Source organism: Oncorhynchus tshawytscha, linkage group LG05 (genome assembly GCF_018296145.1).
Source record: "Oncorhynchus tshawytscha isolate Ot180627B linkage group LG05, Otsh_v2.0, whole genome shotgun sequence".
In the NCBI taxonomy this organism is placed as follows: Eukaryota; Metazoa; Chordata; class Actinopteri; order Salmoniformes; family Salmonidae; genus Oncorhynchus; species Oncorhynchus tshawytscha.
This window is the reverse complement of record NC_056433.1, coordinates 43,476,815-43,503,944: the sequence shown is the minus strand read 5'-3', so window position 1 is coordinate 43,503,944 and position 27,130 is coordinate 43,476,815. Positions and strand designations below refer to the sequence as shown.

Here is a 27,130-nt window from a genome sequence, read left to right as displayed (position 1 = left end):
TTTGGTAACCTCCTGTATTATAGGAGTCTTATGTGGATTTACATAAGGAGTTAATTTATGACTGATGGCCATTTGCATAAGGGTTTATGCTGTGGAAATGCCCGTCCATTTACATTAGGACCCTAATTGTGTCGTAAAACACAGTGCATTTAACCTATTGACCTTGCACTAAAATTGGATGAACCTATGGGGTTTATTTGACCTCCTGACCCTGAAAGGTGTCATTTTTAACAGGTGCCATTGTCCATGTGTATTTTGGTTCTGTGTATGACCTCCACAAAGAGGACAACCATTTAACATGCTCATTGTACTCGTTGCTTTGTAGCCATTTCCCTTCAGGCATTCTGAAGTTGACTGCCATTCAGCTGACAGTGTCATTTGAAGCCATTTCATGCTGTGTTGAGAAGAGAGGCTGGTGTTATTCCTGTGGTGAGAATATAGGTTGGTGTTATTCCCCCCACCTCCCACTGTTCTCTTCCCACTGTCAGCTGTTTCCAAGCTAATGCCAGTTGACCAAATATCGGAGGATGACGCAGCGTGAGGGACAGGTTCTTCCACGTTTTGAAATGCATCAATAAAAGCTAGAAAGACCTTTACACCCTTTTGACTGCCTGCCATTGCTCCCGGGTCCAGAGCAGAGGGCAAAAAGCTCACTCTTTATTTTTCACAAACGCTGCTTGTGTTCAGACCGGCACTCTCTGTAGCAACTGAAGAAGTGGGTTAGGACAAGCTTGGCTGGTCATGGAGAGGGAGAAGAGCCAGTGGGACAACCAGGATCCTGTGGATCCTCCTCGGGCAGGGGATGAGGCGAGGTAGGGCAAGCGTGGCTTTCCACTGCTTTTTATCTGCACCTGTCCACAGCCTATTCAGTGCCTATTTTCTAGTGATTAGGGTTTAAGCCTAAGTGAATGTCAATACTGAATCATTTGTGACTATGACGTCAACAGACGTCCTCAATGTATCGACTGCTGATTTTAGCCTGCTGTTGACTCCCATCAGGATTAGTCATCAAGGTCTCTGTCTAACCCCATTACCAGAGGGAGTCAGTAGAGCACATCCTCAATGTCTCAAGAGTCATGATCATGTTTGTCTACGAGGCTTATCAAATGGACAATCTATTAGCCTACGATTATCAGGTTCACCACCACTTGAGGGTATCACTGTTTGTTCAGTGGACTTGTGCTCATAGACGGTACATTGTGGTCAGAACAGATTAACATGACAAGTTACTATCACCATTCAGCGATATCATATCATACTCTATCGATTTACAACCTAAGAGATTGTATAGGCTTATGTCACAGATGTGCTGGTATTGTTCCGGTCTTGTTTTCTTTTCAATCTGTCTCTAGTGCTGGGCTAGCTGAGTTGGGTGAAAAGAAACGGATACTTTTCTCAGCACGTAGGTAGTGGGCCAAGGTTCAAGGCCTCTGCTATGCCAGCAGATATAGGAGACTAAAAAATAATAATAATAATTGGGGCACTGACTTCCTTGTTTGTCTAGGTGGGGACACTGCCACAAAGGGTCCGGACCTTGTTCCAGTAGTACGAGTTTGTACAAAGGATGGGACAAGTGTTAACTTGAGCCCTTTCAATGGAGAGAAAGTTGTAGGCCTATTGCTTAGAGTTGACATGATTGTCAGATATTCACATGTCTATACAATACATTCCAGCTGATTTAATATCGGCTGACGGTGTTGGCAATAAGGTGAACATGTAATCTGTACTGGCACAGACCTCAATGGCAATTGGCCTTGAACAATGTCATATAACAATGTGAATTACTTCAGTAGACCACAATTGCCCTTAAACAACTTCTAGCATGCAACAAATTGGTTGCTTTAATTTAATGTCATTCCCATGCGTTTCATGTGCAGTTGCATTAGAAAAATGTGATTAGGGCCTCACTAGCCCCATGTAACATGTACAGTGGACATGAGATGGTCCAGAATTCTTTCCTGATGGATTTAATTTTTCATTTAACTAGGTTAAGAGCAAATTCATATTTACAATGACAGCCTACACCTGCCAAACCCGGACGACACTGGGCCAATTGTGCGCCGCCCTATGGGACTCCCAATCACGGCTGGGTTGTGATGCAGCCTGGAATCGAACCTGGGTGTCTGTAGTGACGCCTCAATCACTGAGATGCAGTACCTTACAGGCTGACTACACCACTCGCGTTGCAAATACATTTAGAAATCTATATTATTCAATTATTGCACCCACACTGCTCGCGGGCACCAAAGATCGTCTGTGTTGCCAAGGGCTAAAATAGAAGTCAGTTCTATTTGTGAGGCAGATTGCGCTGCAAGTCCTGCCTCTCCCGTCTCCTCATTGGTTTATAGAAGCAGGTACCCATGTGCCATCTCCTCATTGGTTATACCCACGTGGGTGACTGAAAGACGAACGAGTTCAGTGGCGGTAATGCACTTCAATTATGAAAGTTGCCAATCGCAATCTAATGTCAAGAGAAGGAAAAGGCCTGGAAGGAGGAGAGATGACTAGAAACGATTCGGTTGACCGTTTTATGTGTGGATTAATTGGCAGGGTAGAGGACCTTGTGCATTTCAGGTAAAATAACAACTCACTGTTTATATCCCAGGACTAATTAGCTAGCAACAGCAAGCTAGCTAAATAGGACAAATTAGCTAGCAACAGCAAGCTCTCTAAATAGGACAAATTAACTAGCAACTGCTAGCTAGCTAAATTGCCATACTTGTTTAATGCTTTTCGACCTGTCCCCAAAATTTAATATAATTGGTTGAGTTTGTTTTGATATTTTAACCTGCGTGTTGTGATCGCGTTTGGTGTGGGGGGGTACACAATACATGCACGATGCCGGTTTGGGTTCCGTGTTAGACCGCTGCGCCACTTGGGAAAGCAAACTGAACTGATAGCCTGCAGTACTGTATGACTGGTTGGCAAGCAATGCTCAAAAGCACACACTACAACATCTGTGCATATTCGTGTGCTACGTGGCAGGGCCTGCGAGTTCTACCATCAGTCTAAGCATACACATTCCGTCCCATGTTTCCTCTCTTCTGTAACGGATAGATAGAACTGGCCCTATCAGATTCTCATTCTCTTCATTAAAGAAAAGCACAGTGGCATGATCTAACTGTCAAAAACATGCCTCCATGAGGTGAAACCCAATGCCAGGTGTAATATGAAAGAAATGTAAATTCAATGTAGAGTAAGATCTGGTCAGATGCAGACAACTGTTTACATAAACACATTTGGTCAGGCTATAGATCTGTCTGTAAATAAAGTAGGTTAGTTTTTCTCAAAGTATTCCCAGGCCCAATGGTCTGCACACTAACATGTAAAGGAAGGAATGGGATTTCACAGGGCTTTCAAGAGCTCCCATTACCCTGCTTTCATTGTTTTATACTCCTATATCAGCCCCTCCCCCACCCAGGCTTAGTCATGTGAGTATGACTGGGACATGTATCACCTAACCCTCCACACTAATAGGCCTGTTTACTGGTACAGGCTTCCTGAAACTGTAAAGTGTTTTATCTGACGGTTTTGCCAACTGAAGTGAGATAATGGCATCCAGGGAAGTAACTTACACAGCTTGAGTGATGCAAGTAGTTATCCAATCTACTTTGCTTAAATTTCTCAATCGTCCTTGACTGATGTTTTAGACCGCCTTATTTCTGAAGAGACTTGGCCTATATGACATATCCCAGGCCTAGGTTTTTGAAAGGGCTATGGTGTAATTGGAACTTCGTACAGCAGTGAGTGGCATGTTGACCATTAGTGACAGCTCATGTATATCATGTAAAGGTTACTACAAGCTCTAATCTGTTGAGCTGCGTGCACGTGGGTGGAGTGGGATTTTTGGAATACCAGACACCTTTTGGTAACATGATATCCTCGCCGGTCTCACTCCCATTCACAAGGGGAAGAGTCACCTTCCCTTGCTAGTAGTGGCTAGCTGGCAGCCTGGCTAGCTGGTTTTAGCCTAGCTAAAAATATAGCAAGATAGCTAGCCTTTTTAGCTTCCCACATGTGATATAATACAATATTGAAAAAATATCTCTGGCAAATAGTTATACTTGCTGGTGTAACGTAAAACATATCCCAGTTCGAAATGTTGCTTGTGTATTCATTTCCATTTTGGCAAAAAAATAGAACCTTCTAATCAAATGGCTACCCCTCTTACGCTGCTGCTGTTCTGTTTATGCATGCATAGTCACTCTACCCCTACCTACATGTACATATTACCTCGACTAACCGGTGCCCCCGCACATGGACTCTGTACCGGTACCCCCCTGTATATAGCCTCGCTATTGTTATTTTACTGCTGCTCTTTAATTATTTGTTACTTTCCTTATTTTTCCTTTATTTTTTTACTAAACATTTATTTTTCTTAACTGCATTGTTGGTTAACCTCTTGATGCTACCCATCCCGGATCCGGGATCGTGACTACGGCTCAAGCTCATTAGCATAACACAAAATGTGAAAAAATATTCTTAGACATATTTAACCTCCACACCTACACAAGTCCAATAGCTCAAATGAAAGATAAACACCTTGTTCATCTACCCAGCAAGTCAGATTTCTAAAATGTTTTACGGCGAAAACATAGCACACATTTATATTAGACCACCACCGAAACAAAAGGCAAACGGCGGCCATTTTGTCCCAGAAAATATAAAATTTAAAAGTAGGATTAAAAAATAAATAATTCACTAACCTTTTGAAAATCTTCATCAGATGACAGTAATATTACATGTTACACAGTACATTTTTTTTTTTTTCAATAATATGCCATTAATATCCATAAATCTCTGTTTACAATGACGACATTTCAAAAAATGCTACTCAAAATGTCCGGAGAAATTATGATAGCTCGGACAGATAACGTCAGATAACAAGCAATAAACATGACTAAATAGACATGTTCTACATATAGTTACAAAGATACACTTCTTCTTAATACAACCGCTGTGTTACATTTATTTTTAACGTTACAGAATTCGTTCACTAGTCTATGCTATGAGTCGGCGCTCAGATATTAGCAGTGTCTCCTCTACGTTTGGAGTCCACAGAAACCCAAAATAACCACATAAATATTCCCTTACCTTTGATGTTCTTCGATCAGAAGACGTAGAAGGAGTCATACTTACCCAATACATCGTTTGGTTTCAAGTTGTGCGTCTTTGTATTAGCATATGCTAACAGCTTCAGCTGAAATGCACCCAAAATAACTTCTGCTCCTTCTGGTCCCGCACTCTTGCGCAATCAAACTTCAAAATTACATATTATATGTCGACTAAACTGGTCAAACTAAGTGCAGAATCGAGCAAAATGATGTTTTTATCATGTAAAACAATGATAATCGCAAACAAACGAACCGGCTTCAACTGGTGTCTATTGGAAAAGAACGTTCCCCAAATCGGCCGCGCGCAATAGAGTGCATGTATGTGAGAGTGAACCGGGCATTTTCGCCCGCCAAAGGATGAGGGAGCGCGAAATTCAAACAATGAACGTGCCAATTGAAAGCAGACATCGCGCTGAACAAATACATACTGTTCCCAGATCGGTAGCTGCCTGGGAAGGGTGGGGGCGATGACGTCAAAGTTGACCCAACTTTTCTCTTGACAAGAGAGAGTTTGGGAGAAAGGCTGCCCTGAGAGTTCTGCTTTACATACAGACATAATTTAAACGGTTTTAGAAACTTTAGAGTGTTTTCTATTCAATAATTATTATTATATGCATATATTAGCAATTTTGGAAAAAAATATTTTCAGTTTACTATGGGCACGCACTTCCTCCAACGGGGGCAGTATTGAGCCATAAGCTCAAGAGGTTAAGAGCTTGTAAGTAAGCATTTCACTGTAAGGTCTACACCTGTTGTATTCGGCGCATGTGACAAATCAAATTGGCTTAGATTTATGAAGTGTGTGTCCGTCAAGGGGGTGGCCCTGCCTTTGTTGCCAGGGGCAATGGATGGATCCCAGTGTCTTTTTAACGAGCATCGCAGCAGTACCTCAAATAGAACAGTGGACTAACTAGGGAAAACCTTGACTATAGTTGTTCACCATGAGCCTGTTTTTCTGGTGCAATTCCCCCCTTTGAGTGTCCCTCGGTGGGGAGTGGCACTTAAACGGAACAACTAGTGGTAGGGAGAGCAAAATTGGGCTTAATGGGACAAACGAATACCACAATTGAATGATGACGAGCCTTGTTTTTCACAATACCTGTAGTGGTGGCAATAATAGCTTTCCTTATTTCCCATGTAACAAATACGTACTTACTATATGCGCAACAAATGAGAACAGCAAAACAACAATGTGCCTGTACCAATGTACCCATCTTCTCGCTGTGGTTCGGTGTGGAGTAGTACTGAAGCAGGACTTTCATCCCATAGCTGTTTGACATGTAACAGTAACATTTCCTTCACTCAGTCATAACCAGTGGAAGCATTGTAGTTAGAACAATTAAAACCTCTGTTCTGAACTAGGCTAATATTTATGCCAAATGTTTTCAGGTCCATACACCAATCGGCTACATGGCTACACAGCCATAGCATACAGGTATTTTTAACCTCTGCACAATAAGCATGAAAATAGGTAGCTACTGCTACGTTACCTGCATTGGCAAATTTCTTCAATCTAACATCACTACAAATAAAGAACCATGACTAGTTATTGAGTTTGAAATATTTTTTAATGAACGGCATGGAAAGCTTACATAATTGGACATTCAATTTGCATTAAATCCTTTAGCTAACTAGTTAGATTATTTACATCCTCTGGGTTTCACAAGATGACTTGCTGGGTTGCTCAGCAGTCCCTAAACAAAGACTGATTACAATTCATACAAATGGCATGTGCCCAAAGAGCAAGCTAGTTGGCTAGCTTGTTAAATGGCGATTTTGGGAAATTTGACATGTATGCATCGTTTTTCTTTACATTAATTAACATATTCCTCTGAAGTGTACATTATTTTTTACATGATTTGTTATGAAGCTATAATAACTTACATTTTGTCAGCCATCTTCCTGAAGCAACTTTAGAGCCTTGGGTCGCAGAGCTTTATGGGACTTTTTGATAACCCCTTGATAGGAAGTCTGCATTTCACTTTGTTTGGGGTGGGTATTGGGATTGAGCCCAAGTCTAGCTTTTGCAAACGATGACGTGTTGATTTTGTATATTCTTGTGCTGAACATCAAGTGGCATACCATGTGATCTGTACTGTTGTGGATCCATAGCCTTGGGGGAATAGGAAGTTTGAACCTCTACTCCCTGTCAGAGAACACTCGATGGGCTGGGTTTGAGCAGCTCTCTGGCATCACCACACACCTGGGCTTCTCAGACTTTCTCTGCACTGTAATGTAATTATGTCTTCAAGCTACGATCATATGTAAAGGATCCGTATCTTTCATTTCAGTCTAGCCTAGCTACTCTGAGCTTGTGGACATGTTTTTAAATACGGGAAAATGATTTATTGCGCCGCTGACTGTTAGTGCAGAAGGCGTGTGCCCTTACGTCACCCACTATGACGTGTCACACTATTTCAACACGAAGCCACTTCCTTTTAGATAATAGAAAAATCAGCTTTCACTGGAAGGATGTGGCCATACTGAGCTGAACTAGTTCAGAAGTCACTCGGCACCCATCATTATGCAGTAGCAGGTTCAGACTTGAAGGCCTTTGTTCAACTGTTTTCGGGTTTTGTTTTGACTGGCTGCAAATTATGGATTGAAATCAGTGCTGCTACAGTGTGTTTTTATTCAGATAAGGAGGTCTTGCTATGAACAGGTATGAGTTTTCGGTCATCAAGGAGACTGCATCTGAACAGGTAAGACTTTAAACGGCAGTTTGTGCTAAGTTGGTTGTCGATTGCTTTTCAGGCAAGTTCTTTGAACAGCTGTGCAAATAGGCTAAATACCTAGGTTTGAGACTGTCCTGTTGTGTAGTGTGTTTGTAGTTTAGATTCATTCTGCACTTTTATGTTGCATGTTTTTGTCCTGTGAAAGGTCTAATGATGTCTTACACTTTGTAGCCTAGAAATGGCCATTATTGGATTTGACTTGGGCTAGAATGTTTTGACATGGGCTTGAATGTTTCATGCTTTCATCTACACCATAGCAGGGTCATCGTGTGTGTGTGTGTGCCTAGAAGGCCAGCATCCCGGAGCCGCCTCTTCACTGTTGACGTTGAGGCCCGTGTTTTGCGGGTACTATTTAATTAAGCTGCCAGTTGTGGACTTGTGAGGCATCTGTGTCTCAAACTAGACACACTAATGTACTTGTCCTCTTGCTGAGTTGTGCAACGGGGACTCCCACTCTTTCTATTCTGGTTAGAGCCAGTTTACACTGTTCTGTGAAGGGAGTAGAACACAGCGTTATATGAGATCTTCAGTTTCTTGGCAATTTCTTGTATGGAATAGCCTTCATTTCTCAGAACAAGAATAGACTGACGAGTTTCAGAACAAAGTTCTTTGTTTCTGGCCATTCTGAGCCTGTAATCGAACTCACAAATGCTCCAGATACTCAACTAGTCTAAAGAAGGCTCGTTTTATTGCTTCTTTAATCAGAACAACAGTTCAGCTGTGCTAACATAATTGCAAAAGGGTCTTCTAATGATCAATTAGCCTTCTAAAATGATAGACTTGTATTAGCTAACACAACATGCCATTGGAACACAGGAGTGATGGTTGCTGATAATGGGCCTCTGTAAGCCTATGTAGATAATCCATAAAAAATATATGTAGTGTATATGTGATGAGCCTAAACGTAAGTTAATCGCCAAGAAAGCATGTGGTTTACTATCTGTTTACAGCCTTGTCACAGGATGCGTTGATGCAGTTTTTTACAGTCACTATAAGGCAGATTACTCAGATTAGGTCACCTTTTCTGTGAATCATAGAGATAAGCCTTTGTCTTCCAACTGTCCATTTTTCATTGATCCTTTATTGCAGTTAACCTAGTCAAGAGTTGAGGAAATGTACTCCGTTTGCAGCGAGTCCACACAAACTACCATTTACATACTATTCCACTTGTTAGACCAGACCTCTATCTGTTATTTTAACATTTTTATTTCATCTTTATTTAACCAGGTAGGCCAGTTAAGAACAAGTTCTCATTTAGAACTGTGACCTGGCCAAGATAAAGCAAAGCAGTGCGACACAAAAAACACAGAGTTGCACATGGAATAAACAAACATACAGTCAATAACACAATGATTATACACGGTGACAAGTGTCAGCGAGACAAAATAATGGGTTTTCACTCCTTTTATAATTTTGCTTGTATCGCAGGGGCTGAAATGTGACGGTGGTTTGACTTTGAGCCAGTGGTGATATACATATCCATCTGAATGGTGTGTACTTAAGGCAGCCCTCTGAAAGCATTAGGCTACACGGCGTGTTTGGAAAGCAGTGCTTCATTATTTACGTAATATTCATATTCGATACGTGGTTCGACATTGGCCGGGTCTATAAATCCAAACATTTTATTTATTGTCTCCATCTCCTCAAACTTCAGTGACCGTAAGAATGATGGGTGTTTCGGTTTATCTGTTTTTGCCCTGTCAATGAACCCTTCTCGTCCCCTCTTCATCTCTTCCAGCTACCCGTTGGAGAGTGGGGGACTATTGGTGAAGAAGGAGAGCAAGAAGGTGAAGACCAGGAAAGCCTTCAGTCTGGAGGAGGCCCAACTGGAGCTCCAGCAGAACAGAAACCTCACCAGACAAGCCCCCGTCAGGTAACCACACAGACGCACTGTGCAACCGTAGGCTGCATTTACACCAGCAGCCTAATTCAGATATTTTGCCCAATTATTGGAAAAAGGATATCAAATGGGCTGCCTGTGTAAACGCAGCCATACAGATTTCAAGATTTACCATAGATGCTTAAACACACTTATTCTCTTTTGTGAATGTGTCACACCTAAGGCTTCTGTGTTTGACTGTTAGTATCTGTCAAGAATTCGCTAAACCCACAGACTTCACGTAACGTCATACTGATGCTTTGTCTTCCAAAGGTCTCAGACGTTTGACGCGGATAGAAGTTTTGAGAAGACTGAAGGCAGTGGTTCACAAAGTGTACGTTCATTCGTTCTGACTTTCTTTTTTTTTTTACCTTGTTTATGAATATTACGTAAATAATGAAGCACTGCTTTTTCAAACCACCGCCACATTTCAGTTTTAGTCATGCTTTTTTTCCTTCTGTTCAACAGAGTTTTATAAAGCACAACAAAACATTCCACAAGCTGTTTCCTGACATTCCGGAGAGTGAAGACTTGCTACATGGTAAGTGATGTTTGGAATATTATTGGTGAAATACTCATTATTGGTGAAATACTCAGCTATTCATGCTTCTCAGTCAAATCACATACCTGACCTGTGACATATTGTAAGCTAATCGTTAAAACGATAGCATGGTTTGGCGACGCTGCGGCACGTGTTGCCACAACTATATCCGGCAGCCTTTTCGGCCATCACCGTCAGACCGACAGCCTGTGCTTGCTGTGTCATCACGCTGCAAGGCCTTAAGTAACTAACATTCTCATGTCCTCCCTTTCTTCCCAGCCTACATCTGTGCCCTGCAGAAGGAGGTGCCCTACCACGGCAGGCTCTATGTCACCGAGCACCACGCGTGCTTCCACTCTTCCGTGCTGCTCAAGGACACCAAGGTAAGCAAACTGACCCTTGATTGGTGACTAGGCTTTTCAGTTGAAAACATGGTTTGAACTTGGTCCTACTTGTGAATAGATGGTTTGGCCATCGTAGCTAACGGAGAAATGTATTCCTGTACCTCTGCTTTCTTTCCCAATTATGTGTTAAGTTGAGCACACAGTTTATTAGGTTTGGGCAATACCCTGTGTACGGTACATTTTTAGAAAAACGGACAGATTTTTTATTAATACCTGTTAGGGTCACCCCTGCACCACGTGGCCTGTAGGGGTATGGTATGGAAACCTGGATACCGCCCAACCCTACAGTTTCTTAATATGCATTTTAATTGGTACATCTACTGACTTGATTATTGTTTGAAAAGCCTTTTTCTTAGTGTAATGTGATGGTCTGTTGCTCCTCTGTGTTTCTGCAGTTGGTTATCCCGGTGACCAGCGTGCACATTGTGAAGAAGCAGAACACCGCCTTGCTGGTGCCCAACGCCCTGTCTATCCGCACCACCGAGGGGGAAAAGGTCAGGGGTCACTTGCTCACCTATCACATTGACACTGCATAGTCCATCCCTTTAATCAAATGATAAGATCTACACTGGTGGTTGTATTATCAATCTTCAATAGAGGGCAACCGATGAGTTACATAACACCCATTGACCTCGTGTGTGTATGTATGTATGTATGTATGTATGTATACACGTATAATCTGTTCAATAACTGGGCTCATTTTAAGGGCAAAGGTTTGCAACCTTGTACTTTCCAGTTTGACGAAAGGGCATCCGAGCTGAAATGTCTCTCTCGCTCCTGTGTGCATTTTTAGTACCTTTTTGTGTCTTTGCGGAACCGAGAGGCATGCTACAAGCTCCTGCGGTCCGTTTGTTCTCGACTGGAGGATGGAAGTGCCAACAGCAGCCCCTTATTCTCTTCTACGGACAATAGCTTTGATCAGGGCAAGCTAGTGGTGAGTTAGAATCACTAGTATTTGTCTTCCTAAAGTTAAATTATTTTTTATCCCTGAGTGAAAATACTGCAGATACGACAACAGCCCTTCATAACCTAACGTTACTGCCTCATATTCTACTGTAGATGTTTTGCCCTCCATTTTGAAGCTGGTTTTAACCCAGTCTTTTTCCATCTCCCCAGAACTCCAGTCAGTCCAGTCTAGACCAGCTGGATGGGTCAGACCCCAAGCTATTCCTTGACTCACCCCCACCCAACCCACACACAGGTGAGTGAACCTAACTGGAATAGTAGTCTGGAAGATGATCAGCCTTTAGTCTGGGGGGGGTCTACTCTGGACTAGTACTTTTTAACTCTGCGTTGTTGGGAAAGGGCTCGTAAAGTAAGCATTTCACTGTAAAGTCTACACCTGTTGTATTCACTACATGCGACAAATCAAATTTATTTTTATTGGGGGCCGGTTTCCTGGACACAGAGTAAGCCTAGTCCTAGATTAAAAATCCCTTTCAAGGGAGAATTTCCTTTTGAGCGTGCTGAATCTTAAGCCCTATGTTCAACCTCTCCTGTAGTCCCTAATTTGTAGACTGATACAGTTTTACATGCGAGTGTTCTCTCCTAATGAATGGTGTATTGTCTAGGTTAAAGGGATATGGTGCGTTGTTCAACCTATCCTGAAAGTACCCCCATTGTGTAGACTAACAAAGTTTTAGTCGGCTACGCGTGACCGTTATCTGTTGCCTGTGTACGTGCCTGACCTCCACATGCAAAGTCCAAGGCAATGTTTTTTAGAGTGACTAATGTGTATGTTATTTCTCCTACTCTTCAGACCTAGTGCCTCAAGGGAGCAGCTCCAGCCATAGGAGCACGCACACGCAGCAGAGTGACTGCTCCTTAGAGAACGTCTCAGGTAAACACACACACAACGTAGGCCTACGCGCCTGGTTGTCTCCTTTTCCCACTCGAACAGAAACACACGTGACCGTACAAAAATAAGCTTTATCACAGCGAGCCACTGACGAGCAAGTCGTTTCACAGTTAGTCATGTGGGATTGCTTGATTTTATTTGGCGATGGAAAATGCATATAAAGCTGCCCATTACACCCATGCGCCCAACTCCGTGTTGTTCCCTCTCTCCTTGGCCAGGTGGCTCGTGGGTGTGGAGTGTGACGGAGAAAGCCCGCTCCCTTCTCATCCACAGAGAGACCAGCAGCCTCAACACGCTCCTCTTCATCTACCTAATACTGTAAGTGACCTCTAACCTCTCCACACTCATTTACCGAATCCTACTTCCTATCTCTACACTTACTCTGTATTTGCTCAGTTTAACCCCCCCCTAAGGTTGATTGTCCGTGCCCCCACAAATCTCATTTGCATAATAAAAAGCCCCATCAAAATCTTTCAGTTTAAGCAAGAGATGTCAATTTCTTTTGCATTGGATGCATCTCAATCCACCGCATCCGCTTATGTCCCACTTCTGCATCTGCAGTGAAAGGTGACAGAGCTAGAACGGTGTTTGTCAGACCATGAGACTTCCCAATAATAACGGGGACATTGCCATGATGAAACAGGAAAGGGCCTATGATGAAACAGGAAAGGGCCTTCCCCAAGCTGTAAGCACAGAATCGTCTAGAATATGCTGCAGTGTTAAGATTTCCCTTCACTGGAACTAAGAGGCCTAGCCCGAACCATGAAAAACACGCCCAGACCATTATTCCTCCACCAAACTTTACAATTTGCACTATGCAAAGCGTGATTCATCACTCCAGAGAATGTGTTTCCACTGCTCCATAGTCCAATGGCGATGAGCTTTACACCACTCCAGCAACCCTTGGCATTGCTCATGGTGATCTTAGGCTTGTGTGCAGCTGCTCGACCATGGAAACATGAAACATTTCATGAAGCTCCCGACGAACAGCTGACGTTGCTTCCAGAGGCAGTTTGGAACTCTGTAATGAGAGTTGCAACCGAGGACAGATTATTTTTATGCGTCAATACTCGACGGTCCCGTTCTGTGAGCTGAGCCATTATTTCTCCTAGACTTTTCCACTTAACAGCACTTACAGTTGACCGGGGGGAAGCTCTAGTAGGACAGAAATTTGACGAACTGACTTGTTGGTAAGGTGGCATCCTATGATGGTGCCATGTTAAAAATCACTGAGCTCTTCAGTAAGGCCAATCTACTGCCAATGTTTGTCTATGGAGATTGCATGGCTGGGGCTTGATTTTTTTATACACCTGTCCGCAACGGTTGTGGCTGAAATAGACGGACCCTAACCCTAACCCATAAACATTAACAATTAAAGATGGCGCCATGAGGTAAAAGTTTCCCCAGTGCAGGTTTAAATAAACACAACCTTTTTTTAAAGTAAGCAAATCAGATAAATAAACAAAATTAGCAGCACTCACTTTTGATAAAGGTTGCCGTGCCTCACGACAGCCTCAGAAAGCCAGGCCTCTCAATTTGAAATGGCATCATGTCCTTTGCAATGTAATATGAAAGGGCTGCATTGAGGTCTTGAGCATTTTTGGATGCGGGTGCATAAGCAGCCTGCCTTTTTTAAGCGCTTGCTCGAGTGTCTGTCACAACTGTAGACTATGAAGGGACCAGTAGCATCACTGGGTTTACCTGCTGCACGCCCACTCTGTAAACAAGGGAACAGCAAATGTATTATTGGTGTTACATTATAATTATTATTATTCACTTACACACACACAATCTTCTGTGTTGCATTTGAGTATATGCAATGATCCCATGCGCAATTTACATAAATACAATGAGTATTTATACAGGAGGCTTGTATAGGAGTCTATAGTGTTTCTCCTGTTGGAGCACTTTACAACCAAGTCGACGTCTGACTAATTCTTTTTTTAAATGAACAAAATATGTTGGTTGGGTGACTAAACTACAACGTGTTATCATGTGCAATGGGCGAATAGTCTGCAGACACGACGCAAACAACGTGTAGTGTTTTTAGAAGAGTAGGTAACACTGAAAGCATGTTTAATTATTGACAAGGTAAGCGGCAAGTTGGCTAGACTCAGCACTCCTGTAAAATCCAAAATACGACCACACTTCAGATTTGGTTTTCTTAGAAGACATAAAAATCTCCTGAGCGCTGTCACTACCTTCCGCCATGTTTTCAAAAAAACAAACCCACGTTGTATGCTGCGCCTGCGTCTGACTGTTGCGAACTTTGTTTGATGCGGGGCAATATTTACCATGAGTTTTAATTTAAGCTGCATATGCGGGTGTGACTAAACATTGTTTGTGTTTAGGGTGGTACTACTGCTGCTATCATCCGGGTACATTGGCCTCCGTATCGTGGCTCTGGAGGAGCAGTTGACCTCTCTGGGCGCCCTCCCTGAATTCTCCTTACAGAGCAGGTATGACAACCCCACAACAACCATAATACAACTTCCACATAACAGGTCACAACCGCGGGACAACCAGCAACCATGTCACGTCTCAAGCAAGCCTTGTCCACAATTGCTTAATTTAAACTCATCCTTGATGTATGAACGTAAGAACAACAACTATTTTCATTGCGTGCCAACAGATCCTGATTGGTTTTAGCCCTCTGAATATCTTTGCTCATGGCAGGACAGCTATATTCAGAGGAGTTGGCTAAAACATATACAGATCTTGGACCAGGCTTCTGCACATTGGAAGACATGCCTCATCTGTGTGTGTGTGACTGTTCTATACAGGCGTAACTGAGATATCTGATTATTTTAAGATGTCAGTTACGATATTTTGTGGTTATGCAAATTGCCTCTCCCTCCCTTTCAGAGCTGTGACTTTCAAATTCCCATAAGAGGTGCAGCTCAGCTGACTCAAAGCCAAATCTTTGTGTCACGTGGGGTGTATTGTGTGTTCAAACCTTTCTCGAAGTATACTCAACGGCCTCCTTTCTCTTTTTTTAGGTACAAAGACACAACCATGATTGGCCAGAGGAGAGATTGACTCACGTTTGGAGGATGTGACAATATAGCGCCAACTGGAGCTCTCGTGTTGAAGATATTCTGTCCTATAAGAACTAGGAGCAATTTTGAAAATGTTCCAGAGTTGGCCTGTCGTCCTCTTGCATATAGGACTTTTGGAGCACCTCCCTGTATGAGTTCAAACACAGACGGGTAAACTCAAAGGGCTATATTTAAGAGAGCTAGACCCAGGCCAGCCACAACTCGCAGCAAGCGGAGCCAAGCCAACACATATGCACACAAATGAGCTGCTGTGTGACTTGGAACCAAAGCCAACTCTCAAACTAAGAATAAACTGAAGGGAGGCGGTAGTCAACTCCATCTGCTCTCAGATCATATTGACGAAGCGATTTCTCTGATTTCCAAGAGAACTCTGAAACGTGCGTGTGCGTTTCCAATCTGTATTCTCTTCATGAGCATGTGGTCTGTGCAGACTAGTCAAATTGAGTATAGTCCTACGTTTTGCTGCTGCTTTTTATTTTTATTTTTTTAACACCTACCGTAAGGTACAAGTGCTATGCAGAACCAAAGATGCATGTATTTGGCATGAGTACACAGAGATGAATTTTATTCTTTACCTCCTATCTCAGCATTTCATCACGGTGTTAAGTCTATCTGTATTTAATCTTTCACTACTAAGCCATCTGCGGGTACTCTTGAATGATTCTCCTGGTAATCAGCCATAATGATAATAATGAATTATCTTGTCTTCCACGGATCAGCCAGCCGAGCAGCCATTTTGAGCTTATCTCCTGAAGGTCTCTCCTCTCTTTTAAAGATCAGCAGTATTTAGCCTGGCATTCGCATGATTTAAACCAATTTTAATGATCACTGCTTTTGGAGGCTACTCCCTCCAGTCTCACTGGATGTATGCATTTTCAATGCACAAAAAAAAGTACGATCAGGTTGAGTGTTGTCGCGTTTGTAGCCGTAGAAATGTTCAACTTTTTTTATTTTATTATTACTTTGATCATCAAAGTAGTTTTTGATATACCAATACTATTCTTGTTCAGACTAATATCTGATGACTTCCGTACTGTATAGAATGAACTGATGTTGTGTAAAAGCAAAGAATCAAACCTATGTTCTCAACAGGCCTGTCAATGACTAAACGCTTGTTCCTACCGGTTCGGCTGTTTCAGGACTGTTCAATGGCTATTTAGATTAAGAAGCGCCATGATGTATTGTATATTATTGCATGTATCTGGAACATCAGATACTTGACTGATATATTATGCACACTTTAATCAAGCGATGTTACGGAGGTCCTATTTCAAACGAAGGAAATAAATGTGGTCGAATTTATTTCAATATGCAAAAAAACATGCAGGCAAAAAGATGTTATTGGCAAACCTGTAGTTTTTTAAATATTTTTTATTATTATTTGTTTTTTTTAAATAAAGCAAAAAGAATGGCTCGTGAGCGAGCAAGCGCACTTTAAAATTTGGGAACCTGTCAATCCAAAGACATCAAATTTGACAGATGGTGGGGGAGCAGGTGTTTGTTCTTTAGTATTTTATGGCGCTAAGGCCTTTTGTTCTTCTCAGGGGTGGGGGCAACCTGCCACAGTTTCAGGTTCTCTGCTTTTCTTTCGCCATTTACTTTGTCCATCGGAGCGATAATGTCCTCTACTTTTCATTGAGCATCACTTTGTAACTTTGCAATATGTCAGTCTCTGATTTGTTTGAACTTCTCTCGTGACATGGGATGATTGGTCGAAAAACATGAGAAAGAAAATCCATTCAATTGAAACACTTTCTCTATTGACGAGACATTAAATGCGTCTTATGTCCTAATGATTGGGTAGTTGTAGTCAGGCGTTGGGCTCAACTACATGCCATAAAGCAGTACTGTCAGTTCCTGTACTTCCCCACCAGGAGACAGCACACTTCTTCAAACGGATACAATGCAAGAATCTCAATGAAGAGTGCAGTATGTGTGGTTTTGCACTATTGAAGTGGTGTAAATTATTGTAATGTCCTTAATTCTATGGTCATATGTATTTATTTGCATTCTGTGTAATTCAAAGTATTTGTCTCCGTGAGATTTTGTTTTGGTATTGTTAAACAAATAAATCAAATGTTGCACAGAGTACTTTTTTATAAGACGTTACATGCATATCATATTCATGGAAGCAACCTTTTCTGGCCTGGAAATGTAGCAAAGTATTTGAAGGCTCCTGTGTTCCCTTTCTGTTCATAGTCGCACCACTCCAATATCGCCTTTTACACATTACTAAAGCACCACTGAGGTGAGTGAAGTACTTGTGGCAGAAAATTTTGTTTTGTCATCTATACAATGTTTGTTATAAACTCAGCAAAAAATAAATGTACTCACTGTCAACTGCGTTCATTTTCAGCAAACTTAACGTGTAAATATTTGTATGAACTCAAGATTCAACAACAGACATGTGACTAACAGAAATGGAATAATGTGTCCCTGAACAAAGGTGTGCAGAATCAAAAGTAACTGAGTATCTGGTGTGGCCACCAGCTTGCATTAAGTACTGCAGTGCATCTCCTCATGGACTGCACCAGATTGCCAGTTCTTGCTGTGAGATGTTACCCCACTCTTCCACCAAGGCACCAGCAAGTTCCTGGACATTTCTGGGGGGAATGGCCCTTACCCTCGCCCTCTAATCCAACAGGTCCCAGATGTGCTCAATGGGATTGTGATCCGGGCTCTTCGCTGGCCATGGCAGAACACTGACATTCCTGTCTTGCAGGAAATCACGAGCAGTATGGCAGGATGAGCCTGCAGGAAGGAGGAGGATGTCTTCCCTGTAACGCACAGCGTTGAGATTGCCTGCAATGACAAGCTCAGTCCGATAATGCTGTGACACACCACCCCAGACCATGACAGACCCTAAACCTCCAAATCGATCACACTCCAGAGTACAGGCCTCGGTGTAACACGCATTCCTTCAACGATAAACGCAAAGCCGACCATCACCCCTGGTGAGACACAACTGTGACTCGTCGGTGAAGAGCACTTTTTGCCAGTCCTGTCTGGTCCAGCGATGGTGGGTTTGTGCCCATAGGCGACGTTGTTGCCGTTGATGTCTGGTGAAAACCTGCCTTACTACAGGCCCTCAGTCCAGCCTCTCTCAGCCTATTGCGGACAGTCTGAGCACTGATGGAGGGATTGTGCGTTCCTGGTGTAACTCGGGCAGTTGTTGCCATCCTGTACCTGTCCCGCAGGTGTGATGTTTGGATATACCGATCCTGTGCAGGTGTTACACGTGGTCTGACACTGCTAGGATAATCAGCTGTCTGTCCTGTCTCCCTGTAGCGCTGTCTTAGCCCTCTCACAATACGGGCGATGCAATTTATTACCCTGGCCACATCTGCAGTTCTCATGCCTCCTTGCAGCATGCCTAAGGCAAGTTCACGCAGATAAGCAGGGACCCTGGGCATCTTTCTTTTGGTGTTTTTCAGAGTCAGTAGAAAGGCCTCTGTAGTGTCCTAAGTTTTCATAACTGACCTTAATTGCCTACTGTCTGTAAGTTGTTGGTGTCTTAACAACCGTTCCACAGGTGCATGTTTATTGTTCATTGAACAAGCATGGGAAACAGTGTTTTTAAACACTTTACAATGAAGATCTGTGAAGTTATTTGTATTTTTTACGAGTTATCTTTGAAAGACAGGGTCTTGAAAAGGGGACTTTTTTTTTCTTTTTTCTTCTTATGGATGTCACTCTGACTTGGAAGGTGAATTCATTGTCCATTTACCCGGAAAACAGATCAAAAGATATGTATAAGCAATGAAGGAAAGAGACCAGGCCACAGTCAAATATTCCTATTTATTCTGTTCAGTAGATTTTGCCAAAGGACACCGGTAGTTTCCCTTGTGGTCACATTGCTATCAATGATAATGCTAAAGACTATAGGTTGACTGTTTTTATGTTTTGTGCAAGTAAAAGATGTGCTCCATTTAGCTTTCTTGAATGTTAGGAGGAGGTGGTTCGGAAATGTTCTTCTGGTAGGCACAGAGTTGGAACACACCTGAAAGATCAAGCAACAATGAAATGGATGAGTCACAACATGGAATAGTTTCAAAGAGTCTGCTGAGAGGGACTTCTTTTAAAGTCTGAATTTGGACAGCCTGAAAAGCTAGTTGCAACCCAGCTAACCCATGGGACCTAGACACAATATCTACAGCACTGTCCGTTGGTGGCAGAAGTTGGATCCATCCGAACCACAGAAGATGTACAGTATGTACGTTGAAGGATTGTGAGTGTTGCTAATCAATGGATTGCAGCTGATCCTAACACCAGATTGTACAGTACCAATCAAGTGTTTGGAAACCTACTCATTCAAGTTTTTTTTTAAATATTTAAATATTAAATATTTTAAATATATTTTAAATATATATTAATTTAAAAAATATATATTTTTCTACATAATTAGAAGACATCAAAACTATGAAATGACACACATGGAATCATGTAGTAACCAAAAAAGTGTTAAAACAATTCTTCAAAGTCATCACCCTTTGCCTTGTTGACAGATTTACACACTTGGCATTCTCTCAACCAGCTTGTATATTGTAATGTAGCTGATGTAAAAAAACAAAAAACATCTTAAACACAAAGGGATAGTTTGAGATTAAAGTTCAATGAACTCATGGATACCATTTTTCTGGCTGAGTGCAGTTTGAAGGTAGTTTCTGGAGCCACTGTTAACTAGCATTGGCGCAATGACGAAGTCTATAGGAGCAGCTACTGGAAGCTACCTTCAACATCCTTCAAACTGCACACACTCTGGATAAGTAGAAAAAAGTGCTTAACCCCCTAGAGTCTGTGTCTGCGGTTCTGAGAAATCCAATTTGCATAATAACAAAGATATCCACATCAAAATCCATCAGTTTAAGCTAGAGATTTATTTCTTTTTTTTTGCATGGGCTGCGTCTCAATCCACTGCATCCGCCGACGTCGCCCTCCACATCTGCGGTGAAATGTGGCAGAGCTAGAGCTGTGTTGTCAGACCATGAGACGTCCCGAAAATCGGGCTTCTCACAAACGTCTGGAGGGTGTGGCCCACAAACTATTATGACCCCTATATGGAAAGGTGAGACTTTCATGAACACGGGACTCTTCTAAGTTCGTACATCCGATCTGCAACATCTGTCTGTAGCGTCTGAACCATTTGGGCTACACACTAACACATACTTATCGGTTGTTTTGCCCTAGGAAGAGGTAGACGGTACCAGATAAAAATAAAATTAATGGAAGTATATATGAATATAGTTTTGTGCCTAAAATAAAGGGTAAATGCATGTAAATTACAGAATAAAATCCTGATCTTATATCTCAGATCTAGAACAAACTTCCTTTTTAAAATGTTTTTGGGGACCATCTGATTATGCATGTGCAAAGCTGTTATTCAATGCATTGCTCAGTAGTGTAAAATTTACTTAAGTTGTTTGGGGGTATTTGTACATTACTTTACCATTTATATTTTTGACAACTTTTACTTCCTGACACCCAAAAGTACTTGTTACATTTCGAATGCTTATCAGGACATAAATGCTCCAATTCACGCACGTCCCTGGTCATCCCTAATGCCTCTGATCTTGCAGACCCACTAAACACATGATTTGTTTGTAAATTATGTCTGAGTGTTGGAGTGTGCCCCTGGTATCCATAAAAAGTTAACAAGAAAATTGTGCAGTTTGGTTAATATAAAGAATTAGATGATTTATACTTTTATTTTTTGCAATTACATTTACTTTTGATACTTAAGTCTATTTAAAACAAATGACTTTTACTCAAGTGGTATTACTAGTGATTTTTACATTTACTTGTCATTTTATGTTAAGGTCTCTTTACTTTTACTCATGTATGACAATTTGGTACTTTTTCCACCACTGGCATTTCTATGGGCTAATAGCAGTAAGGCCAAATAAAATAAACAATTTGATAAGTTAAGGGGTCCTAAAACTCCAAATCAAATAGCTAAATGATTCTTGGTATGACCAACTTAAAACAATTCCATGTTAGCCCCCCACCCCGCTTAGACTCTAGAGGGTTTTAATCTCAAACTATCCCTTTAAAGACCAAAGGGTTTATTAGAGGAGTTTACCAGCAACGAACGTTAAGATGATGGCCACCCAACCTAAGATGTAGGACCAGGAGAAGCGCCAATCAAGGAAGCGCTTGCCAAAAAAGTTGACAGTCACGCCCGTGTAGATGGCCAGAGCTAACAGAGCAAGAAAACCTGAGGGATGAAAGAAAATGTGGTGGGGCAAAAGAGAGAAACATGTCGATGTGGCCAAGACAGATTTTTTTTTAAATAATGTTGATGTTTGTTCAAGTCTATACAATTCTGCAAAATGTCATTCCTGATTTATTATATATACAGTGGGGAGAACAAGTATTTGATACACTGCCGATTTTGCAGGTTTTCCTACTTACAAAGCATGTAGAGGTCTGTAATTTTTTATCATAGGTACACTCCAACTGCTGCAGTGTGTGCAAACCTGGTCAAGAACTACAGGAAACATATGATCTCTGTAATTGCAAACAAAGGTTTCTGTACCAAATATTAAGTTCTGCTTTTCTGATGTATCAAATACTTATGTCATGCAATAAAATGCTAATTAATTACTTAAAAATCATACAATGTGATTTTCTGGATTTTTGTTTTAGATTCCGTCTCTCACAGTTGAAGTGTACCTATGATAAAAATTACAGACCTCTACATGCTTTGTAAGTAGGAAACACTGCCGATTTTGCAGGTTATCAAATACTTGTTCTCCCCACTATATTTTTTCCTGACTGGTCCGCTATCTCATACTTTCTACTTCCATTGTGTAAACTGGTGTCTTCTCCTTGAAGGAACTGGACAGATCAAGGCAAACCCCCTGTTGGCCTTCCATGCTTTCTCCTTTCCTGTCTTTTCACATAAGGGCTGGTATCCATAAAGCATCTGAGTAGGTGCTGATCTAGGATCAGGTCCCCCATGTCCATGTAATGTCATTCATTGTGATCTAAAATCCAAAACAGATCCTATATCAGCACTCCTACTCTGCAACGCTTTATGAATATGGCCCCTGGTGTTTACCTGAGAGGAGCAGAGCGATGCCCCCCATCCGGACCCTCCTGCTCTTGGTGCCATTGGCGAAGGCACTCAGGCCCAGCACCACGCCAGCGAAGCAGCTCAGCACGGCCAGCAGCATGAAGGCCCTCGTCGCATCCCAGAAGGCTGTGCAGAGAGGACAACGTCATATAGAGTGCATTCGGAAAGTATTCAGACCCCTTGACATTCCACATTATGTTACATTACAGCCTTATTCTAAAATAGATATAATTATTTTCCTCATCCATCTACACACCCCATAATGACAAAGCAAAAACAGGTTTATATTTATATATATATATATTACTTATTTACATAGGTATTCAGACCCTTCGCTATGAGACTTGAAATTGAGCTCCGGTGCATCCTGTTTCCATTGATCATCCTTGAGATGTTTCTACAACTTGGAGTCCACCTGTGGTAAATTCATTTGATTGTACATGATTTGGTAAGGCACACCTGTTTATATAAGGTCCCACAGTTGACAGTGCATGTCAGAGGAAAAACTAAGCCATGAGGTCTAAGGAATTGTCTGTAGAGCTCCGAGACAGGATTGTCGACGCACAGATCTATGGTAGGGTACAAAAAACATTTCTGCAGCATTGAAGGTCCCCAAGAACATAGTGGCCCCCACCATTCTTAAATGGAAGAAGTTTGGAACCACCGTGACTCTTCCTAGAGCTGGCCGCCTGGCCAAACTGAGCAATCGGGGGAGAAGGACTTGGTCAGGGAGGTGAGCAAGAACCCAATGGTCACTGACAGAGCTCAAGAGTTCCTCTGTGGAGATGGGAGAACCTTCCAGAAGGACAACCATCTCTGTAACACTCCACCAATCGGGCCTTTTATAGTAGAATGGCCAGACAGAAGCCACTCCTCAGTAAAAGGCACATTGCAGCCCGCTTGGAGTTTGCCAATAGGCACCTAAAGGACTCTGACCATGAGAAACAAGATTCTCTGGTCTGATGAAACCGTCTGGAGGACCCTGGCACCATCCCTATGGTGAAGCATGGTGGTGGCAGCATCCTGCTGTGGGGATGTTTTTCAGTGGCAGGGAGACTAGTCAGGATTGAGGGAAATATAAACGGAGCAAAGTACAGAGAGATCCTTGATGAAAACCTGCTCCAGAGCACTAAGGACCCCAGACTGGGGCGAAGGTTCACCTTTCAACAGGACAACAACCCCTAAGCACGCAGCCAAGACAATGCAGGAGTGGCTTTGGGACAAGTCTCAATGTCCTTGAGTTGCCCAGCCAGAGCCCGGACTTGAACCCGATCGGACATCTCTGGAGAAACCTGAAAATAGCTGTGCAGCGATGCTCCCCATCCAACCTGACAGAGCTTGAAAGGACCTGCAGAGAAGAATGGGAGAAACCCCTCAAATACAGGTGTGCCAAGCTTGTAGCGTCATACCCAAGAAGCCTCAAGGTTGTAATCGCAGCTAAATGTGCTTCAACAAAGTACTGAGTAAAGGGTCTGATTATTGTAAATGTGATATTTCACTTTTTTTAATACATTTGCAAATTTCTAAACCTATTTTTGCTTTGTCATTATGGGGTATTGTGTGTAGACTGAGGGGGGGAACTATTTAATCTATTTCATAATAAGGCTGTAAAGTAACAAAATGTGTAAAAAGCCAAGGGATCTGAATACTTTAGTATATTAGCATTGGTGAGAAATCTCCTTCGTAGCTATCAAAAGTTTTTTTATTTATAGGTTGGTATGTATGTGTATGTATGTGTATTGTAGTTATGTGTGATTCTAAAAATCCAAATAGTTAGCAGTTTTATGTAACTATTATTTGACTCACCTTACAGTATCTCTATAGGCTATTCATAATCGTTATCGTTCAGGGTCAGTTTTAGTGGTTAGGCCAAAAACAGACTCTTGATCACAAGAGTTGAGGTTAAAGGGGTAGTTCACCAAAAATACAAAATGACTTGTAGGTTCCTTACCTTGAAAGTAGTTTATGGGCCAAGAAAAATAATGTATATTTAAGCAATAAGGCCTGAGGAGACGTGGTATATGGCCAATATACCACGGCAAAGGACTGTTCATAGGCACGAAGCAACACGGAGTGCCTGGACACGGCACTTAGCCGTGGTATATTGGCAATATACCACAAATTCCCAAGGTGCCTTATTGCTATTATAAACTGGTTTCCAACATAATTAGAGCAGTAAAAATAAATGTTTCATCATACCCGTGGTATGCGGTCTCATATTCCACGTCTGTCAACCAATCAGCATTCAGGGCTCAAAACCACCCAGCTTATAAATAACCATAGCCACTATCTGCCTTAGCCACATTAGCATTGACAACAAAAAAGCACTGAGAATCAATGGACCCCAGGTAGCATGCTCTTATTTGCATGCCAAAATCCCCTCAAAGTAAGAAAAATTCATAGTGGATCCTAAATTATTAGTTAAAGGTAGATTGTACTACTCACCCACAGTGATGGTGTGGGCATGGCACTTGTGATTGATGCAAAACCTCCAGAGGCCCTGGTTGGCCGAGGCGCCTGAGTAGCGGTACTGCATCCAGAAGTCGGTTGCCGTGGAGACTATGAGGAGCACGAGGGCGGCCACACCACAGAGTGTGCCCCCTCCTGCTAAAGTGTACAGCATCAAGGAGAAGCCTGGGATAGCACAGTCCTCCTAAATGCACCGCAACTGATTTGAGGTAAAAATGAAAAATAAATGAAGATTTGAAAGAGTTCATCACTATGTATCACTCTAACCAATACAAGCTTGAACAAAATCATCTGGAAGTGGAGGATAGGATAACATTTGTTACTTTTAAAAAGTGTACCATGTGTTGAGTTTTTACCACCTGTTTGTCGAACAGATCAGAAGGAAAGAACCACGCTTCGAACTTATGGCATACATTGGATAGAAGACTGGGTGAGGAAGTAACAACAACAAAAATGCCGGAGGGGGGGGGGAACACGGGTGGACATGTGTTGGGGTGAACATCACAATGGTGGCATTGCAAACAGCCTTGAGCTCAATTTTATGAAATGCATCTTTACTTGGGTCTTATCTGACATCCTTTCATAGGCGAAAGCAGTTTAGTCTAATCTGTGATTAGGCTTGAAAGAAGAACTGAAGGAAGGATGCATTTTTGAAGTTCAAAGCAGGGCCTTCATTTGGAAGTCAACACTAACACCTTTAGGCTTCAGAGCGGACACATCAAGTTTTAATGGCATGTGGTTGTGACACCTACCCAAATATAAGCACACTAACAACAACTGCACTTCTAGTCACCATGCAAAGCGTCTTTGCAAAAAAGATTGCTCAAGTTAACTCCATTTCCAATCCATTAAAATGTCATTTAAACATTATTGAATGCATATTTCCACCTATCTGATCAAGAGCCACCAAGAACAAAAGCAAAAACCTGCACATTTTGCCAAACCAAACAAAGCACTTAACCAAAATGACTGCATGTCAATGAGAGTGCTGAACAGGCTGATTTCAAACCATTGTTTCCAACTAATTCCCCCAGCACATCACAACTAATCTTCTAATGCTGAGCAATAGATCTGTCAGCATGTTGCTCTGTGACCAGCGTGATGGGGTACCAATACCCTTTCCAAACTACTGAGCCGAACCAAACCATCCACCATATGCTGCTTGGAACCCTGCTGGAAGGGCAATGTGAAAAGATCTGGTGTGAAGAAATATCCCAGCTGTTCGGGGCAGCACGATGGTGAAGAAATATCCAAGCCCTTCGGGGCAGCACGATGGTGAAGAAAGGGTACCATATTCCATAGTTGCCATTTCAATTCCTGCAGCAGCCTCAATGCATCCGAAGACCAAAAGCTCAATCAAATGTTAACTGGCCCATTTATACTCTAAATTATATTTGTTCTTTTGATTGAAATAACTTAAATAACAGACCAAAGATATAAAGTGAGTTTTCTCCAAAGAGTAGTTCCCTCACATTATTGTTGCTATAATGTGTTTTGGTATATAGTCCATTTATATCCATGTAAAAAAAAAAAAAAAAAGGAACGTTTGCAGATACCTGTTGGTTGCTGTCTCTGTGCTGGGTGGTTTGCTGTCTGCGTGAGTCTATCCTTTTTAAACCCTCTACCCATGGCCCTCATTGTCTGCCTGTACAATAGAGGGAATGATCGAGTGCAACGTGAATGATGGTAATCCCTCTCTCTCTCTCTCTCTCTCGTTCACTCCCTCTCCATCCCTCTATCACGCACCGTTACCCCGTTGCCTCCACTCTCTCCCTCTAAACTGTACACTTGCTTGCTCACTCCAGCTATATTTCTTACACCTTCACTCATGGCCTCTTCCTCCTTACCTATTCTGCCTTCCTCTTAGAGAGTGGCTGAGTTGCACTGGCAGGCAGCCCTCGGTGTCGCGGGACTCTTTTGTGGATAGAGGGCCACAACACCACCCGGATTCAGCCATGCCAGGGCTGGGTTCACCATGTCCTTACCGCCATGGTGG

The 27,130-nt window shown here is 42.2% G+C and overlaps 2 protein-coding genes across 5 annotated transcripts in view; one reads left to right on the top strand and one right to left on the bottom strand.

Moving 5' to 3' along the window:
• The window catches only part of LOC112250620 (GRAM domain-containing protein 2B), a 38,226-nt gene extending 20,547 nt beyond the window's left edge, over positions 1-17,679 (top strand). For 2 of the 4 annotated variants that reach the window (XM_024420917.2, XM_024420919.2), the window contains 11 exons: positions 9,588-9,722; positions 10,002-10,062; positions 10,197-10,269; positions 10,549-10,652; positions 11,069-11,167; positions 11,467-11,607; positions 11,790-11,874; positions 12,433-12,513; positions 12,750-12,849; positions 14,883-14,990; positions 15,531-17,679. In XM_024420917.2, the coding sequence (XP_024276685.1) occupies positions 9,588-9,722; positions 10,002-10,062; positions 10,197-10,269; positions 10,549-10,652; positions 11,069-11,167; positions 11,467-11,607; positions 11,790-11,874; positions 12,433-12,513; positions 12,750-12,849; positions 14,883-14,990; positions 15,531-15,570 (1,027 nt within the window). In that variant the 3' untranslated portion in view covers positions 15,571-17,679. Of the gene's footprint in view, positions 1-655; positions 813-7,572; positions 7,817-9,587; positions 9,723-10,001; positions 10,063-10,196; positions 10,270-10,548; positions 10,653-11,068; positions 11,168-11,466; positions 11,608-11,789; positions 11,875-12,432; positions 12,514-12,749; positions 12,850-14,882; positions 14,991-15,530 lie in introns of those variants that run through there. The other 2 variants (XM_024420920.2, XM_024420921.2) reach the window with 2 other exon arrangements.
• Positions 17,680-19,369: 1,690 nt separating this feature from the next.
• On the bottom strand, positions 19,370-26,774 carry LOC112250619 (lens fiber membrane intrinsic protein-like). Its single transcript, XM_024420916.1, has 5 exons — positions 26,691-26,774; positions 25,111-25,333; positions 22,651-22,791; positions 21,670-21,804; positions 19,370-19,590 (listed from the first exon to the last, which is right to left on the bottom strand). The coding sequence occupies exons 2-5, from the start codon at positions 25,286-25,288 to the stop codon at positions 19,520-19,522; spliced, it is 525 nt and encodes a 174-aa protein (XP_024276684.1). The 5' UTR covers positions 25,289-25,333; positions 26,691-26,774; the 3' UTR covers positions 19,370-19,519.
• Between the last annotated feature and the right edge of the window lie 356 nt (positions 26,775-27,130).